Here is an 18,154-nt window from a genome sequence, read left to right on the forward strand (position 1 = left end):
CACACAATTAGGAATCCCTGCTAGCACCTTGTTCATGAGTTTCTGGAAACAGCTAGGTGCGTTCCTTAGACCTAAAGGCATCACCCGACACTGGTAAAGCCCGTCCCGTGTAATGAATGCAGTCAGGGGCCGTGACTCCTTGGCCAATGGTACCTGCCAGTAACCCTTCTCTAGGTCTATCTTACTTAGGAATGGAAATTTGCCTAGGCTCTCCAAGCAATCCTCGATGCGCGGGAGTGGGTAGGATTCCGGTTTGGTCACTGCATTCAACTTGCGAAAGTCAATGCAGAGTCAGTCTCCTCCCCCCTCCTTTGGCGCCAGGACTACAGGGGATGCCCAAGGGCTCTCACTCTCCTCAATGAGACCCAAGTTGAGTTGTAGTTTAACCTGTGCCGCCACCCGTTCAGTCCGCTGGGGGTTAAGCCGGTAGTAATTTTGCCGGATGGGGCTTGTTCCCTCAAGCAAGTCAATCTTGTGCTCCAAGAGCTGGGTGTGACCTAAAGTGTCTCGCACGACCTGTGGATGCTGAAGGAGTAATTCCCTGATGTTATTCCTCTTCGCCGTATCTAATGCAGGAGTGATCAGTTCAAAATTGGCTAGGACCTCCGAATTAATCTGGGGTGAGGAAACCTGGGTGACTGTCCCCACCATTTCGCTCCTCTGGTGGTAGGGCTTAAGGAGATTGATATGGAGCCACTTAGCCCGCCTAGTGCCGTAACCCACTAGATAGTTTAATTTGCCCTTCTTTTCCAGAATCTTGTAGGGGCCCATGAACCTTGTGCTTCAAGGCCTCCGCTCTCCAGTGCAAAGAACCAGAACTTGGTCTCCCACTTCAAAACTTCATTCTTGAGTCTCCCAATCCACCTGACTCTTCATACTACTCTGCACCACTGTCTCTGAAGCTTTGGCAACATCCCATGCAACCCGTAATTTTAGCCTGTATGTCCAGCAGCTCTTCCAGCCAGGATGCCTTGGTGGGGTTTTCCCAAGCCTCATAGAGTATATCTAGGGGCCCATGTGTGGAGTGAGCAAACAGCAGCTCAAAAGGACTGTACCCGGTGGTTTCTGAGCGTGCCTGGCGGAGGGCAAACAGAGCGTAGGGCAAATTTTCCTCCCAGTCGGGGGAGCCAGTCTCTCACAGCTTTGTCAAGACTGTCTTCAGTGTTTGGTGGGAGCGTTCCGCAAGGCCCTGGCTCTCTGGATGGTATGCTGTAGAGGTCCGGTGGCGAATGCCATGGCAGTCCATCGCCTCCTTAAACTCCTTTGCCATGAAGTGGGAGCCCTTGTCTGACTGAATGGTGGCAGGGAAACCAAACCTACAAAAGAACTGGGTCAGTCCCCTGACAGTGTGGTGGGCGTTGGCACTTCGGGTTGGAACGGCTTCCGGGTATCAAGTGAACCTATCAATCATCGTCAGTAGGTAACAATTTCCATGTTTACTCCGTGGCATGGGACCCACATAATCTACCAAGATATCATGGAAGGGAATGCTCGCAGAAGGGATGGGCTGGAGAGGTGCCCTTGGCACTACCTGGTTTGGGTTCCCAGCGACCTGGCAGGGCAAGCAGGAGGCTATGTAAGCCTTAACACTTTTGGGCAGGCCTGGCCAGAAGAATTGACGCTGGATTTGCTGGGTAGTGCATTTCACGCCAAAGTGTCCTCCCAGTCCCTCATGGGCCATGAGCAACAGAGCTAATGTAAGGTTACAGGGAACAACTACTTGCCGGTGTAGCACTTCAGTGGGTTCGTGGGCACCTCGGGTGACTCTGAGGAGCACCTCATCCTTCAACAAAAAGTTCTCCTTAGAGAGATTCACTATTTCTGTTTCATCCAATTAGGCAGCTTCCCGATAAGGGTTAAGGGTCTCATCCAACTGTTGGACACGGATGAGCTTGGTCCTGCTCCTTAGGGTGGCTGGGGTGACAGGAGTCTCACTGGTGCCTCCTGGGTCCCCTGAGCTGGTGCTTGGAGGAGAGCTATCCACGGAGGTGGTAAGCAGCACAGTAGGGTCTTGTGTAGAGGCTCGGATTCATGGCTGGGAGATGAGGGCTCTTGATCCTCCTCCTTTAGCCATGTTAATTCTCCCAGGTCAATGCCAGCAAGCCACTTGTCATCTTCTACAGGTGCTGTGTCCAAAGGTTCAGGCTCAGGCTCAGGCTCAGCTGCTTTCATGCACCTTAGGGGCACAAGCTGCACTCCCTCCAGGAGGTCCCTATCCAGGAGCAGGTCATAACCCTCACAGCCTAAGTCAGTCATGACTCTCAACCTGCACTCTTGGCTGAGCTGGGGCGTTGTCACTCTCAACACGACCATGGGGAGGTCCCTGGTGACTTTCAATCCACCGGACAGTCATACACTCATCCTGCCGGACTTGGGCACCAGCAGGTACCTGGTGCCACAAGATTAGGGAAACATCTGAACCCAGATCCTCGAATGCTCGGACTAACTGTGGAGGGGTGCCTCCTTCAAGTAGGGCTACGGTGATCTCCCCTTCTGCGGGCCGCATCCGCGATGCGCCATGAGTAGCGATAGAGAGGACAACTGGGTTTGGAGCTGAGGTTCGGCCAGGGCATTGTGAGTAGTTCTTAGTGTGGCTGTAGACCTTGCAAACCTCACAGTATGCTTTGGCAAAGCTCCTTTTTGGCCATTTACCCCTGGGTTTGGACTTAGGGTTCGTATCCGAAGGGGCAGCCGCTGGTGTTGACTGCTTCGTCGGGCAGTCTGCTTCAGTGTGGTTGGATTTGACACCAAGATTGCACTTAGCGGAAGAAGGTGGTTTTTGTTTGGGCTTAGGCTTGCCAGCTAGAGCAGAGGCAGTGGGTGGAGCAGTGCGCTGGAACCCTGAGTTATGCCGGATGAGCTCGTATTCATTGGCATACTCGCAACAAGCCCTAAAGGTGTTTGGCTTCTTCTCGGTAATGTAGAGAGAGAGCTCTGGTGGGGCATTCCTATGGAAGTCCTCAATTTTGACAAGCTCGTGGAGGCCCTCGATGGTAGTGCACTTCATAGCCCCAAGCCAGAGAGTGTAGAGCCTATCCTTCTGAAAAGCCCAGTCAGCCCAAGGTTGCGTGGGGGGTTTGGCTTGTCCACGCCACTGACGGCGCCAATGTTCAGGGCTCAGCTATATGGCACTAAGCCAGAAATAGAAGTCACAACGATGGGTGATCCTGAAAGTTAGCTAGAAAACATGGACCTACGGCAGGACTCACAGCAATGGGTGATCCCTTAGGCTACCTTGAAAAATAGCCCTATGGGAGGAATCACAGCGATGGGTGATCCCCTAGGCTAGCTATTAAAATTAGGGTTTGTAGTTGTGGCTGTCTGTTTAGGGCACAATAAGAACACCAAAGGTAAACAAACGTCTAAAATAACACAACTTTAAATTGACCCCGGTGGGGGGGGGGGGGGGGGGGGCGGTGGGCGGTTGAAGCATAAGATAAAATTGAGTAGGAACTGCTATTTTGGTTTAGCTGGCAATTAACGGGACGCTCATTAATTTTGCTTCACTAGAGATGATTAACCCCAATAACTAATCCCTTCACTTAAAACAAATGAATTATGTCTCCCAAAAGTTAATAGATAGATCATCTACCACAATTTAATTAAGAAACGAAATAAAATATAATAATATGAAATCTTAAACTGAATGATTTAGCGCAACCGTACAGGAATTATTACTTTCCCAACCATTTACATATGCCAATCACACTAGGCGGAAAAAAATTACAAAGTAACAAGGCATATACCGTTATTTACCTTTTCCTCACAGTGAAAAAGTTTGCCCTACTGACATAAACAACACATAAAGTCGGAGCTCGAAAGAGAGAAACAAACAAGCAAAGCAACCCTGTCTCCATTCCGGGTTACATGTGTGGTGCTAGACTATCCCAGCTTTGCCCTTTGTTTACTACCGTGCAAAAGCTAAGTTTCATAAAAAGAAAAAAAAATTCTTAAATCATAATTATTTTGAAAGCCAAGGATATAATTGCATTAAATATAATAAGAACAACCTAACACGACGATTTCCATTGCTATCTATGAACACTATTGAAGCTCGTCATGGAAAATCATTTACACACTTGACGGTTGGCTGCCCTGCGGACTAGAAGCATTCATGCACACACGCATACTCTTTGTTTTCGATGGATTTTAAACAAGAGACTATTCCACAACCAACGCACTTTCTTTACAATTTAAGATGTAAAAATGAACGTAAAACACAGTGATTGTTTTTGGTTATGATTTCGAATGTTAGCGGGGATTTATATTCTTATCTGCCCTGTTCATTATTATGCAAATCCATGGTTAACACTTAGGAGAGATTTTAACGAAATATTAAAGTTTTCTTGGCTCTTGCACTTCCACAGTTCCAACTCCAGTTTTAATATAATTTACTCAAAAGGGAAGTTAAGGTTCGTCTTAGTCACCAAAGATAGAAAGGGGAATATTTACTTTAAAACAAAGATATTAACCAACTATCTTAATGATTCCTAGCTTTGGTCGCCAGTCTTATGTTTCACGATTGCTCAGGCCTTAATTATTTAAGGGAATTTTGAGGTCGCCAGCCAGCATAGACACTAAATACCGGCAATAAATGTATTTAACAATTCCTTTGCACAATTTTAGTAACAAAAGAGAGCACAACGGATAGGATATAATATATATAAATAATATCAGGTTAACCGTGGTTAACTGCTGAGGCTTGAAGCTGCAAGGGGCTTCTCTGCTGGAGTAGAATGTGTACTACGGTTCGTAACCATATTACGTGGAAGTTCAGCAAAAGTACTCTCGTCCCCTGAAAGGGAAATTTACAACATTTAAACACTAGTTAATATGCACTATTTGACTTATACAGATTATTTCTACTAATGGATGTAGCAATAAGTCTTATAGGAATTACAGATGGCAGCAGCTATATTTACAAACGGTTAGCACTTAGACATTATGGAGAGAGGCTACTCTCAGGCAAGGGGAAACGGTCTTAAGCAAAGCCCGCCACGAGAGCACGCCGGAGGGTAGGAGAGGGAGAGGAACAAAGGATCGGTGGGTAGGATTTCTTTCTGTACGGATAGGAGGGAAGGATGGGATGTTATCGTGGGGAAGAAGGAAGGATAGGTTAGGGTACGAGGTTCTCATACAACAGACACCTACCTTGTAAGGGAGAGACAGTTGCCTCTCGGAAGGGGCGGATAGAGAACAGCACGTTCACCTCCTAAGACTCTCAGTCGGTGAAGAAACGGCCACCCACGCTTCGGCTTCCTCCCCCTCATCCTCCGAAAGTGGGGGATTTACTTCCTTGGAGGGTTTTCTACTGGTCAGCGACCTTTGGTCCCTTTTGTGTTAGGCCTAGACTTGCATCACAATTCCCTATTTGGGGGGTGCCAACTTGGTGCTGTCATCTTGCAGTGGCATCTGAAAGTAAGAGACCTTGGGGAGGAGACTGCTCTAGGATAGGTGAGTGTATGGCAAGGCTCTGGGTAGGGGGACCAAGCTTGCATTCATTCAAATTCCCATGCTGCTTCTCTCGTATGAGAGGATATAATGGTGGAACGGCCGTCACAAATGACAATATATATACATATATATATATATATATATATATATATATATATATATATATATATATATATATATATATATATATATATATATATATATATATATATGATATGAATATTGGATTATTTTTGTGTTACATAAGGATGTTAACCTAATGGTAACTATGAAAGTAAAAGACCAGACATGGTTTGGTATTGTTGTACAGTTAGAATATAATACATATATATTATATATATTATATAGAGATATATATATATAATATATTATATGTTATTATATAGATAGGTATATATATTATATATAATATATATTATATATATAATACATAACTCCAATACTTATTATATATATATATTATATATATATATATATATATATAATATATAGATAATAGATATCTATTATTATCTCATTATATATATCTATATATACGTATATATACTATATAATATATATATATATAATATATATATATAATTATATATTAATGGTAATAATATATACATATATAGAGATATATATATATATATATTATATATATATATATATATATATGTATATATCTGTATATTATGTATATATATAATATAATATATATATATATATAGAATTATTATATATTATTATATGGTATGTACATTATATGTATGTATAATATATATATATATTATATAATTTATATATATATATATATATATATATATAACATACATTATATAATAGATATATATATATATATTCTATATATATATATAAACATATACTATATATATATATATATATATATATATATATACATACATATAATAAGAATAATATATATGTATATATATATGTAATATTATATATATATATATATATATTTATATATAATTTTATATATAATATAATATTATAAAATTATATAATATAATATATATATATATCTATTAATAAATTATATACATATATATTAAATATTAAGATTAGATAATATATATAGATATATATATAATTATATATATATATCCACATATCCACAGAAATGGATCACGTGCTAAAGTGATTATGATTATATATATATATATATATATATATATATATATATATATATATATATATATATGTATATATATATATATATATATATATATATATATATATAAATTACTACAAATTCTTAACTGTGCAACAATATCAAACCATGTCTGGTCTTTTACTTTCATAGTTACCATTATGTTAACATCCTTATGTAACACAAAGATAATCCAATATTTAAATGATGAAAATATGTTGAGCACAAGTCGCAATTTCAGGAGATATTTCTGACAGTCTAACTGAAATGTACTTTATATAAAGGTTATTTTTCATAACATGAAAATTTCAAAAAACTAAAAAAAAAAAAAAAAAAAAAGATTATATGTATCATATTATGTTTGCGTATGATCCTCAGTACCTCCATTACCAGTAAATCTTAATTATATGCTTCTAGATTTAGGTATATAGTTTACTTTACCCCTACAAAATCTTTTATTAGGCATACTCGTATGTCATAAGTATATAACGACCACTTAAAAGTCATGGCCTTTCACATTCACGTACTTATTTGAAATATTTTCGAATGTTTGTTTTGTAAATATGTATCTTATTTTAGTGTTCACGCATCGACCGTGAAGATTAAAAAAAACATCTGCTTGCATGTATTTCAATACGCATTTTTCATGTGCAGGAGACATGGTATTTTTGCTTGTTGATCAGCATATGTGCACGCACATGTATGACTGAGCTTATGTGGGCAAGCTTGTTTATCATACACCTACGTAAGTCACCAATATATGGAGATACAGACACTTGTTTCTTTGCATGTATTTTACGAGTAGCATTTGGCGATTAATTATAGCCGAGACCACAAAAAGTAAAGAAAGGATGTACGAAGCGCTTTCATGTTACTTCAACACATTATCAGGATACAATGTAAAAAGCGCTGAAAGTGACCTACAAGGTAAACATAAAACAAGAAGCAAATAACAGTAAAACTATTCAAAATGAACGAAACGAATGAAAACCAGTACTAAGGGTAGAGGCGCAGCTCAAGAAAAGATTAAAAGAAAAAAACGGGGACATAATAAAGGCGTCAAGTTTGTACATGTCTTGACTCACGCTCTTTACGTCACCGCGATATATTATTATCTAATAAAAGCAGATTCAGTTATGTTTCTTTGGGTTATACTTTACTGAATTTAACGAATTTAGCCCGATCACAAAATAAAGTGTGAAAATAATGCACTCGACATTTGCCCTGTTCTCACACTAGATTGTCCTATATATGTATGCATATATATAGAGTACATGGTTAACGAAAAATGATGAAACAACGACTCAGTGGCGTTTATTTCGTGCGTATGTGCAACAGACTGTCTCGGTTTCCAGTAGCAATAAGAATCACGTAAAAAAAAAAAAAGCTAGACTAACTGTACGTAAACTAAAATGCTTCAACATTAATTTTTTTTCTTTTTATTAGAATGAACCCAATAATTCGGATATCTATTCTCAAATACTATTTCAAGTTGTGAAGTAATAGCATCAGTATCTCCTCTCTGATATTCCTGGTGAAGTTTCTATCAGCCAGTAGAAACTTTCTCCTCACTGTCATTGACGACTGAAAAAGAAGTCACAACAATAAACAAACTGAAAGGTTTTAAGAAGTTTATTAGATGGGGCACAGATTCCAAGTGGCCATTACCACCCATACAGACGGCGTCGGCTTTATGTTTTTATTTCTTTTTTTTCACGTCCCAAAGTAACAATATAGGGGCAAATTCCCATTGTATGTAACAACAAACAAAGCGATTCACTTGGCGAGGAGAACTCGGCGATACAAATAAAAAAAAAAAAAAGAAGAGAGAAGGAATAAGAACAACAGCGAGGTTCATTTTTTTCCTTCCTTCCGTCTGCCACCAGAGTGCGAGAGGAATGCTTTGATCACTTTAAGTCAGCGTGGCTCGTCACTTGATGGAAATTCGGTTTGTAATACTCGGGGTGTGAAGGAATGTGCCCCAAAGAAAAGAGAGAGAGAGAGAGAGAGAGAGAGAGAGAGAGAGAGAGGAAAAAATAGATTCCTAAGAATAAACGAAAACTTTTAGAATAGTATTTCTATCGACAAGATAAATGCTACTACTTTTCCGATAGTTATGTGTCCTTTCTATGTTTGATCAATAGCAAATAGTGATCGAAATAATTGCTGATGTTCGAAATCATTTTGATTTCTTAGGATAAATAACATAGTTATATAATCACAACTAACGGACACACCATCGCTGTAAGATAGAATTGATCATCCTAAATCTTTGTTTATGTAGATTAAAGTAAATGTAAAGGTTGGAAATGGTTTTTACTTTGTTTTAAGACTTATTTCAGGAATAATTACGTCACCTCTCACTGCCTGTCTTCGGTTGTTTTCATATCTTTGCCATTTTCGCTTACTCGGGGAGTAAGCCTACAAAGTATTTTGTTGTCGTTGTTGGGGTGTAGGAAAGGTCTAAAAAGGTCTGAAAAAGGTGTATCTCGTTGAGTTAAAGATACAGAAATTTTCGGATAGGATATTTATGATTTATCTATTAGGATTAAATTATTGAAAATTAATAATGTGCATATTAAAGAGTACAGAAAAATGATTTCTGATTAAATTTATATATTTTTTTTTTTCATTTTCGTCGGTGAAGCATTAGGCTATCTGTCGTTAGATTGTAGCACTTTTAAATTCACTTGATGTACTGAATTTAGAGGCTGTTTCTGTTCAATTACTTTGTGTTTTCTCTTGTAACTGAGAATATATGAACATGCTTAATTTGTGTCCTTTTCATTTGATTCTTGTTGTTAGTATGAGTTGTATTAATTATGAGTATTAATTACGAAGACCACTTCACGTTAAGTTAGGAATATAATGCTGGCAATTTACGCGTCCCGATAAGCTGGGGGTCGTATCACGCCTGGTTAATTCTGTAACGACATTTATCTAATATTCTTTTTTTCCGTAAGCTCTTTTTCTCTAAACTCTTATTTCAAGATTACTTGTAAGCATGTTAGCAATATAAGTCTACTTTATTCTTAAATGGCATTGATAAATAGGTAGCTTGAGTAGTCTTTATTCCTGCGGCACCTCTTTTGTCTTAAATTTATATAGGTAGATATTTGAACATCTTTAAAGCATACAATTTTATAATTCAGTATCGTCTGACTAAAGTATTTGATTCGAAAATCTGTGTACACGATTTTAATCCAGTTTTATGTTTGACTGTAAGACTTTTTTTTTATAGTGATCAGACGCTGGTTTTAACCAGTTTATAGTGTTCCCGAATAAATAGTAATTAGCGTAAAGTTACTTTGTCAAATATACATTTGCTTGAGATTTGTTTCTGCAGTTTTTTGGTGTTCTTATTAAATGATTTAGTACTTATTAGATTCCTTCTCCAAGTAGTTGCGCTTCTTGCAATCTGGTGATACCCCATTGCGACCCATCGAGATCATTTTCACTGCTCTGTTGCACAGGCAATTGTCTGTGAAAAGGTATCTTGCACAAGCGTTGCCTTTCCTTGGTTGATTGTTTAGGGTGGAAATTTCCCTGGCTCAAGAAAATCCAGGAAGTACTTACATAACGCGACTCATCATTTCATTGTTTTGCTTTAGTTTCCCCGTGTAATAGACAAATCTTACCTGCATACAAAGAAGTTCAAATCAAGTCAACGGTAGCATGTGTTAAGAGCTAAAAGACGTGTTCGTCTGTTCTGTGCGGAATTTGAAACAATTACCATTAGACTGTGGGGCTGAATCCCATAGCCCTAGATTATAAGCGTTTACTCACACTGAATACCACGCAACCTTTGTGATAAGTTTATCGGTGTTTATTAGCATATGCCAGTGACTGTCATTGGCCGCTGACAGATTTTTTTTCTCTCATTTTTTTCTTTCTTTCTTTCGTTTTTCACTAAATCGTCAGCTTAGTGGAAGATGAGAGTAGTTTTCTAGAATCACAGACTCATTCCTGTTAGGTTGCGAGAAAAGGGCAGAATTTCGATCTTGTGAATTTTTGTTTTCTTGCATAACGATCATTTTCTCCATTTTCTTGACAGTAGTGTATTCTAATGTGAAATCATCTATTGCCTCTATCTAACGATCTTATATTTCTGGGATTCTCTGTTATATAACAGCAACAGTAATCTTTAAAAAATCATTCCAGTTTTGTATTTGTTTTAAATATTTTAGCCAATCTTTATCAAATGCAATGGCTTACCTTAATTTCACAGTTGTGATGTATCCTTGTACATGTCATCACAGCAAGATGAACGGAAAAGCCATCAACACGAAAAAATGTTCTGGAATTAAAATCTCGTTTTGCAATATGGATTGCTTCTCTTATGGGACTTGGTGGATCTTACATTTGCTACAACCAAGTAATCCGTGAGATGTTCAAAAGGCTTCGATGCTTGTGAAATTGAAGTATCTTTTGATAGATTAACCTCGTATACCCACAGTTACTTCTAATACAAAATGTACATTCATTGGGTGAGTTATGGAGCCCTAAGTATTTGCTGGAAATTTTTCTCTTTACTATTAAGAAACTATATTCAGTAGAAAAAGTTACTGTTGACTTTTGATATGAGCTTAGGTAAACACCTTACGAAACCACTTAATTAAATATCAGGTAAATTGCACTAAATGCAAGATCATATATTAATAAGCAAATATATATTTCTGATAGCAGAGAGAGAGAGAGAGAGAGAGAGAGAGAGAGAGAGAGAGAGACGAGAGAGAATCAGCTACATTACAGGCTCATACAGTTGCTTCTTCAGGGACTAGCGACGCATCCAGGAGACCACCCATAGAAAAGTGGAGTTGATGGTCAGCCAAAGAAATGTTATCGACGGTGAAAGTATGGAGGCGTTGTGGACCTTGATGGACCACCAAACTCGATGAATATCCAATGACCAGCTGGAGTGCAGAGAAATCATTCCCGCGATCCATATGTCGCGATCAGCCTACGTCCGTAGACCTCCTCAGTCAATTATCGATCAATAGATAAAGGAATTCGCTGATCTCGCCTTTTAGCGGTGCCCGGAAACCTCATTAATTTCAAGATTTACAAAAAAAGAAACGGAATAATTTCACAGCTGAACGGCCAAGCCCGAGCACTTTTCTAATTAACTCCCGTGATCATCGATGAAATTCATGTATGATATTGGAATCGACGCCTAAAATAGAGGATTTCGATGCATGATATGATAAAGTCCCGCTGCCATACCTCCACACCAACACCCTGATCCAAGTAGATTTTCATTATAGATAAACAGACTGCCGAATCATAGCAAATTAACACCAAATTCCATAAAACCACCAAAGCGTTCATGAGCTGGCCACAGCATCATCGAAATCGACGTGGATGTCCGTATGGCTATATTTGTCTTTACTTTGCTCCAGTCCTTGGCCTTCGTCAGGAAGGCTGCGAAGCCTTTGGGAACCTCTCCAGGGCTGTGGTTTCGCTCATCGTCTTCTCTTATTCCTTGTGGTCTACTATAAAGAGGCTTCTGTTATCTAAATTTACCAGTATACCCTCAACTGCTTATAGTATTTATCGTCAACGTCTCTTGAGTTTCTAGATATATATATATAATTATATATATATATATATATATATATATATATATATATATATATATATATATATATATATGTATATAATTAAAGGATCCCATAATAACGCCAAAATAGAGAGAGAGATTACTATATTTCAGAGCTCTATATTTTGGCATTTTTATGGGCTCCTTTAATTAGATGGAATTCTGTTGTAACAGAATATTCTTAGCAGTCATAGATATATATATATATATATATATACTATATATATATATATATATATATATATATATATATATATATATATATATATTTATATGTTTATGTGCGTGCGTTTGTATGTGTATCTCTATATAAAACCACAATATTTGTTGCTTGATATTTAGAAATATGATAAATTCATAAGTGTATGTTACATAAATTCGTGCTCTTAAATATATATATATATATATATATATATATATATATATATATATATATATATATATATATATATATATATACATATATATATATATAAAACATAGGCCTTTCAATTTTAAGGCAAGAGCGCCACTGTCTAAACCACAAAGGTCTTAATGACCTGTGTTTATATATATATAATATATATATATATATATATATATATATATATATATATATATATATATATATATATATATATATATATATATATATATTATATATGTGTGTGTGTGTGTGTGTCTGTGTGCGCGCTTCTATATACAATGCATATTTATCTTGCAATTATTGGCGACGTCTCCGGAGAAGAATCAACAATATAGTCACATTCGCATTCTTTCTTTCATCTGCTGATCAGGTTTCGTGGAAAAATCTTTCATAACAATATCTGATTCAACAACTTACCCTAAAAGCTCATGAATACTTTTAAATGCCGTGCAGACACCGCCATTAACTTGATCCAACAAGCACTTTTGCTATTCCTGAATATCAACACTGCGTCTGTCGAGCGAAGCTGCTTCTTGTCATCCGTCGTAACTCTTGTCATTAACCTCTCGTCCGAAATGCATCCACCCGGCCTAACGCTGTCAGAACACTGATACATCCCTCCATCTACACGAAATATGTTTCAGCTTCAGCGTCTCTCCATGTTTTTTACCTTTCATTTCTTATGATGCAACATCCGAAGCGCTTAAAAAAAAATTCATCTCATTTATAGCGCACATTCACACTTCGCTTTCATACTGAGATAGCTCCGCAAACCTCTCCCAGTCAAGAGTGAGAAGTTACAGGTAAATCAAATGTAAGCAACCGTAACTCCTAAACTATCAAAAGATACTTCTTGTGATTTTAGAAATATTTTCAGTTACGTGCAATAAATGATATATATATAATATATATATATATATATATATATATATATATATATATATATATATATATATATATATATATATATATTTTTAAATATATCAACCTGCAATGCACGAGGGAGGACTGGGCATTTGTGAACTCCTCTGACTCTTATGTTTGGACATTTGTGACTATTTCCATTCCACGTTAGAATCTCTCAGCTCCATAATGATCTCTTGATCAGACGAGGCTCGTTGTGCTCTTTCAATTAATTCTTCTTGATCGCTCTATGAATAAACCTTAATGAAAAGCTCACGCATCCCTTAGGTGCCCAGAGCGTTCATCCAGCCCCTTAATACTTGTTATTGGAGTCTCGGCGATTGGAATCAGTTTCATTTATCTTAATCCCTTGCATCGACAACGCGATGTTTATTGGACGAAAACCACAACCTTGTGCTGTTATAAACAATCGTCAAGAAACGTAATGCCAAAGGTCTGAAAATCCAGGCGAGCATCTACGTAAAAACGTCGTGATTTTTTCCCTTAATAAAGATCAGTTTAAGTGATGAACAAAAACTTGTAGACACCATAAATACCAGAAGAAGAAGCATCGATGACTTTGGGTGTGCCCTTATCTCTCTCTCTCTCTCTCTCTCTCTCTCTCTCTCTCTCTCTCTCTCTCGCTCTCAATTATCACAGATAACTTACTCAATTTGAGTTGAAATCAGTGTGTTACGAGTGAAGGAAACTCTTCCGATTAGCGTAGTCTTCCATCGGCAATACTTGGGTTTGTGATATAATTTCTTGCCTTATTGTCATTATAATATTATAACCATTATAATCTTTTGCCGTCACGTTTTCCACTCGTTCAACCTTGCCCTATCCAGTCCCCAGCCTCCTCTGCTCTTCCCTGACACCCCTGCCATCCCCCAAATGGCGATCTAGTACAACACCTTGCTGAAGGGTGCAACCGTCTGCGATATACCTGCGAAATACTTATGCAAAACAACCATTCAGTGGCGATGACTACAATACCGTCTGACGGGCCAGGGAAATTTCCATATACCATCGTTCAGTCCCACATCAGAACTGATCGTTGGTATTTTAGGAAGGTCGTGAATAAGATTTCTTTCTCTTCATATTGATTTATGGTTGGACTGTAAATGACAGTTTCCGTGCGCCAGTCAGCTCTGCTTTGATAAGCCACCTTCCTTCATCGCAGCGACTTGGGTTCGCCTACGGCCGAGTTTAGAAATCTTTCCCCCAAAGAGCGGAATATCCGAACTGGCCGAGTTTTAAGACCACGCTGAGCGACTCTTTGGAAACTTTGTGGCATCGACGATCTAATGAGTAGCGATAGTCTTATACGGGACTGACATGGGTGGAGTTGGGGGCAATCGATTGCTGGGCGAAACGGCCTGTCCGAGACGACCAGGAAGGAGTTCCACAGGTTCTCGAGGGATTCAAGACCCGTTCGCCAACAATTAAGGTGTAAAAATAGATGAGCAATATTTCAAGATGAAACACCTTATGGCGTCGCATCGCCAATATGGTTAGTCGCAGAGGAAGCGATTTTGCGAGGAAAGGTGAAATTCCTAGAACAAGCAGCAATACTTCTATTAGCTTGAGTTTGATGGCTATTTGACTTAAGGGGGTGGGCTTATAGCGATCTGAGAGAGAGAGAGAGAGAGAGAGAGAGAGAGAGTACAAATCTATTAGGAGCACCTCCATCAACGGGTCGAGAGGTTCCTATGGACACCCCCAGCAGTCCTAGATACTTGGAAATCAATTGCATCTATAAAAGTTGGCGGGTGGTTATTTCAGTCAGGTCAAAATAACCTGAGGGTCGGAGGCAGAGTGCGAGATTAAAACGTATTATGAAAGAAAGAGAGAAGGAGAGTTTCTTTACCTCCGGGACTAACCGGAGAACTCAAACGAATTTGTTTTCTAAGTTACACAATAAACCATTCTAATCAATTTTCTTTCGAACTGTCCTGAAGTTTCTATTCATAAAGAGTCCCATGATGCAGATCACGTGTACAGTAATCTTCTTTGGTAATACTAAATACTTCCACCAAATGATATGGGCAAGCACTGTATAACAAGAGAACCTACATTATTCTTTGCAAGTTTTATTTTTATCTCTCTTTCAATCTTTTACAATGCTTGAGATCCGTCAGAAACACTGTTTTTTTGCATATATATATATATATATAATATATATATATCATTATATTATATATATATATATATGTATATATATATATGTGTGTGTGTGTATGTGCGTATGTGTGTATGTGTGCGAGCGTGTGTGTGTGTGTGTGTCATAGTATATATTTGCGAAATAGAGCGATTTGAATATTAAACGATTGCTTATGATTATATGAAACTTAACGGTGATGTAATAAAAATTCATGATATATATATAATATATTATTATATATATTCATATGTAATATATTATATATATATAGTCATATATAATAGTAATATCTACTATTATATAATTATATATATACTCACATATTATATTATTATCTATATATATTATTTACTATAATATATATATTACCCATTCCACTATATATAATTTATACCACCCTCTCTATATATTACCATGCAACTCCCTTTTTATTACCTCATCGCGCCACCCACAAAATTTCTTATAATCAGAAGCAATGGTTTAATATTTAAATTTCTCTATTTCACAAATATATACTATACACACACACAAACGCACATATATAGTACGTGTATATATATAATATAAATATATATATATATATATATATATATATATATATATATATATATTGCATCACTGTAACGATTTAGTAATGAATTCAAGATAACATATTTACTATGTCTTCATTCTCCTTCAGTTTCTGGGAACAGATATATTAAACAAGCGATGTTAATTGAATTCAAAACTGAACAATTTCAAATTAAATTAGTTACCAATTTTCCCCAAATAAATCTCAGGTATCAATTCAATCGAATCTTATCAATAAAGGAGTGCATTAATGCATAACAATACAAATGAATAAGCAAATGCAAAGATTTATTCAAGAATAAGAATAAGAAAAATAGGATGAACTTAAAAAATTAAACCTTATATGTCAGCATTCAGACGCACGTGCTGAAAGGTACGGAGAGATAGATAGATAGATAGATAGATAGATAGCTAGTCGGAAAGGCGAACGAGAGGAGGTTTTGTGTAGGGCTCGTACGGTCGCCTCCTCTCCCCCTTGCTCGCTCCGAGATAGGCATCTGCTTAAAGAATATCGATAGGTACGCGGCCTCATCTCTCCTTTCTAACCTCGATATTCCACTTTCTCTTTTCTTCCCTCTCTCAACGTTGTCTACTCTTATCCTTTGGGGCAGCCCTATGAGAGCTGAAAATCAGCTCAGTGGCTGGTTAAGCGGCTTTTAAATATAATAATAATAGCATGCATAAAGCATATTTCCATCTAGTCACCAATGGTTTTCTAACTACTGTTCCTTTAGGTTTTCGAACACGTTTCTTTTTTCGCTTTTATTAGCTTTTTATTATTCTGTCTACCGCACAACATACCTTTACCTCTCTCTTCTTTTCCTTTTCCTCTCCAGTGCCATCTCCACGAGCCCACTACCCCGGCCGGGGGGAGAGGGAGGGAAAGAGAGAGGGAAAGGGAGGGACGTCCATCCTTCTCGTCCCATACGGATAAAGTTTCGTGACCTTAATCTTTGATGTGAAATTCCCATATCATAGATGTCTCGGGAGATAGTGGGGGGAAATTGCCCTATTTGTACCTTTAATGTCGGGCCACAAAAAGAAGAGGAATGTAAATTTTAAGGGAAGTAACAGGAGCTGCAGCCACACCTAATGGCGCGTTCGTTGATAGTTGAGAGAAGGAATTTCTGCCTCCCCTTTGGGGGATTCAAGTTGAAAAGCGATTCGGTTTTGTTGATGCTCTCTTTGATTTGGTTGTCCAAGTAATTGCGTGATGTGGTAGAAACCGTTAACCAGGTGCTTTGTCTACAGATATTCATAAATTATTTTTGTATCTTTTCATCTTGTCCTAGGCTTCTTTAGATTTGTTTTAATCTCTATGATTAGTTTACTGAGATTTAAAGTGATGTATATATATATATGTGTGTGTATGTGTGGTCGTTATAATATATATATATATTATAATATATTATATATATATTATATATAAATATTATATTATAATATTATATATATATAGTAATTATATATATGTGGTGTGTCTGTATTATAATTATTATATATATATAGTATATATATATATATATTAAATTATATATATATATATGTATATATGTATATAAATATATATAATGGTGTATATATTATATAATATAATATATATTATATATATATATATATAAACATATTATATATATATATATATGTGTATATATATATATATATATATATATATCTATATATATATGTATATTATATATATATATATATATATATATATATATATATCCTAAATCCACTGTAAAAGAGTCAGTGAAAAACTGGGGACTCGTTCCAAGCCCCCAGTTTTTCACTCACTTTTCTACCATGGATTTAAGGATATTCCCAAGCACGTGTTCCTTCGTGCTACATTGGATACGTATATACTTATACATATACATATATTATATATATATATAT

At 37.0% G+C, this 18,154-nt stretch overlaps 2 protein-coding genes across 2 annotated transcripts; both read right to left on the reverse strand.

Moving 5' to 3' along the window:
- Positions 1 to 291: 291 nt before the first annotated feature.
- On the reverse strand, positions 292 to 771 carry LOC135195891 (uncharacterized). The gene has a single exon (XM_064222398.1). It carries the CDS (start codon positions 769 to 771, stop codon positions 292 to 294), a length of 480 nt encoding a protein of 159 aa, XP_064078468.1.
- Positions 772 to 877: 106 nt separating this feature from the next.
- On the reverse strand, positions 878 to 2,172 carry LOC135195893 (uncharacterized). Its single transcript, XM_064222399.1, has 3 exons — positions 1,936 to 2,172; positions 1,460 to 1,783; positions 878 to 1,075 (listed from the first exon to the last, which is right to left on the reverse strand). The coding sequence occupies exons 1-3, from the start codon at positions 2,170 to 2,172 to the stop codon at positions 878 to 880; spliced, it is 759 nt and encodes a 252-aa protein (XP_064078469.1).
- Positions 2,173 to 18,154: the final 15,982 nt, after the last annotated feature.

The sequence above is a fragment of the Macrobrachium nipponense genome, chromosome 17 (assembly GCF_015104395.2).
Source record: "Macrobrachium nipponense isolate FS-2020 chromosome 17, ASM1510439v2, whole genome shotgun sequence".
NCBI classification, from domain to species: Eukaryota; Metazoa; Arthropoda; class Malacostraca; order Decapoda; family Palaemonidae; genus Macrobrachium; species Macrobrachium nipponense.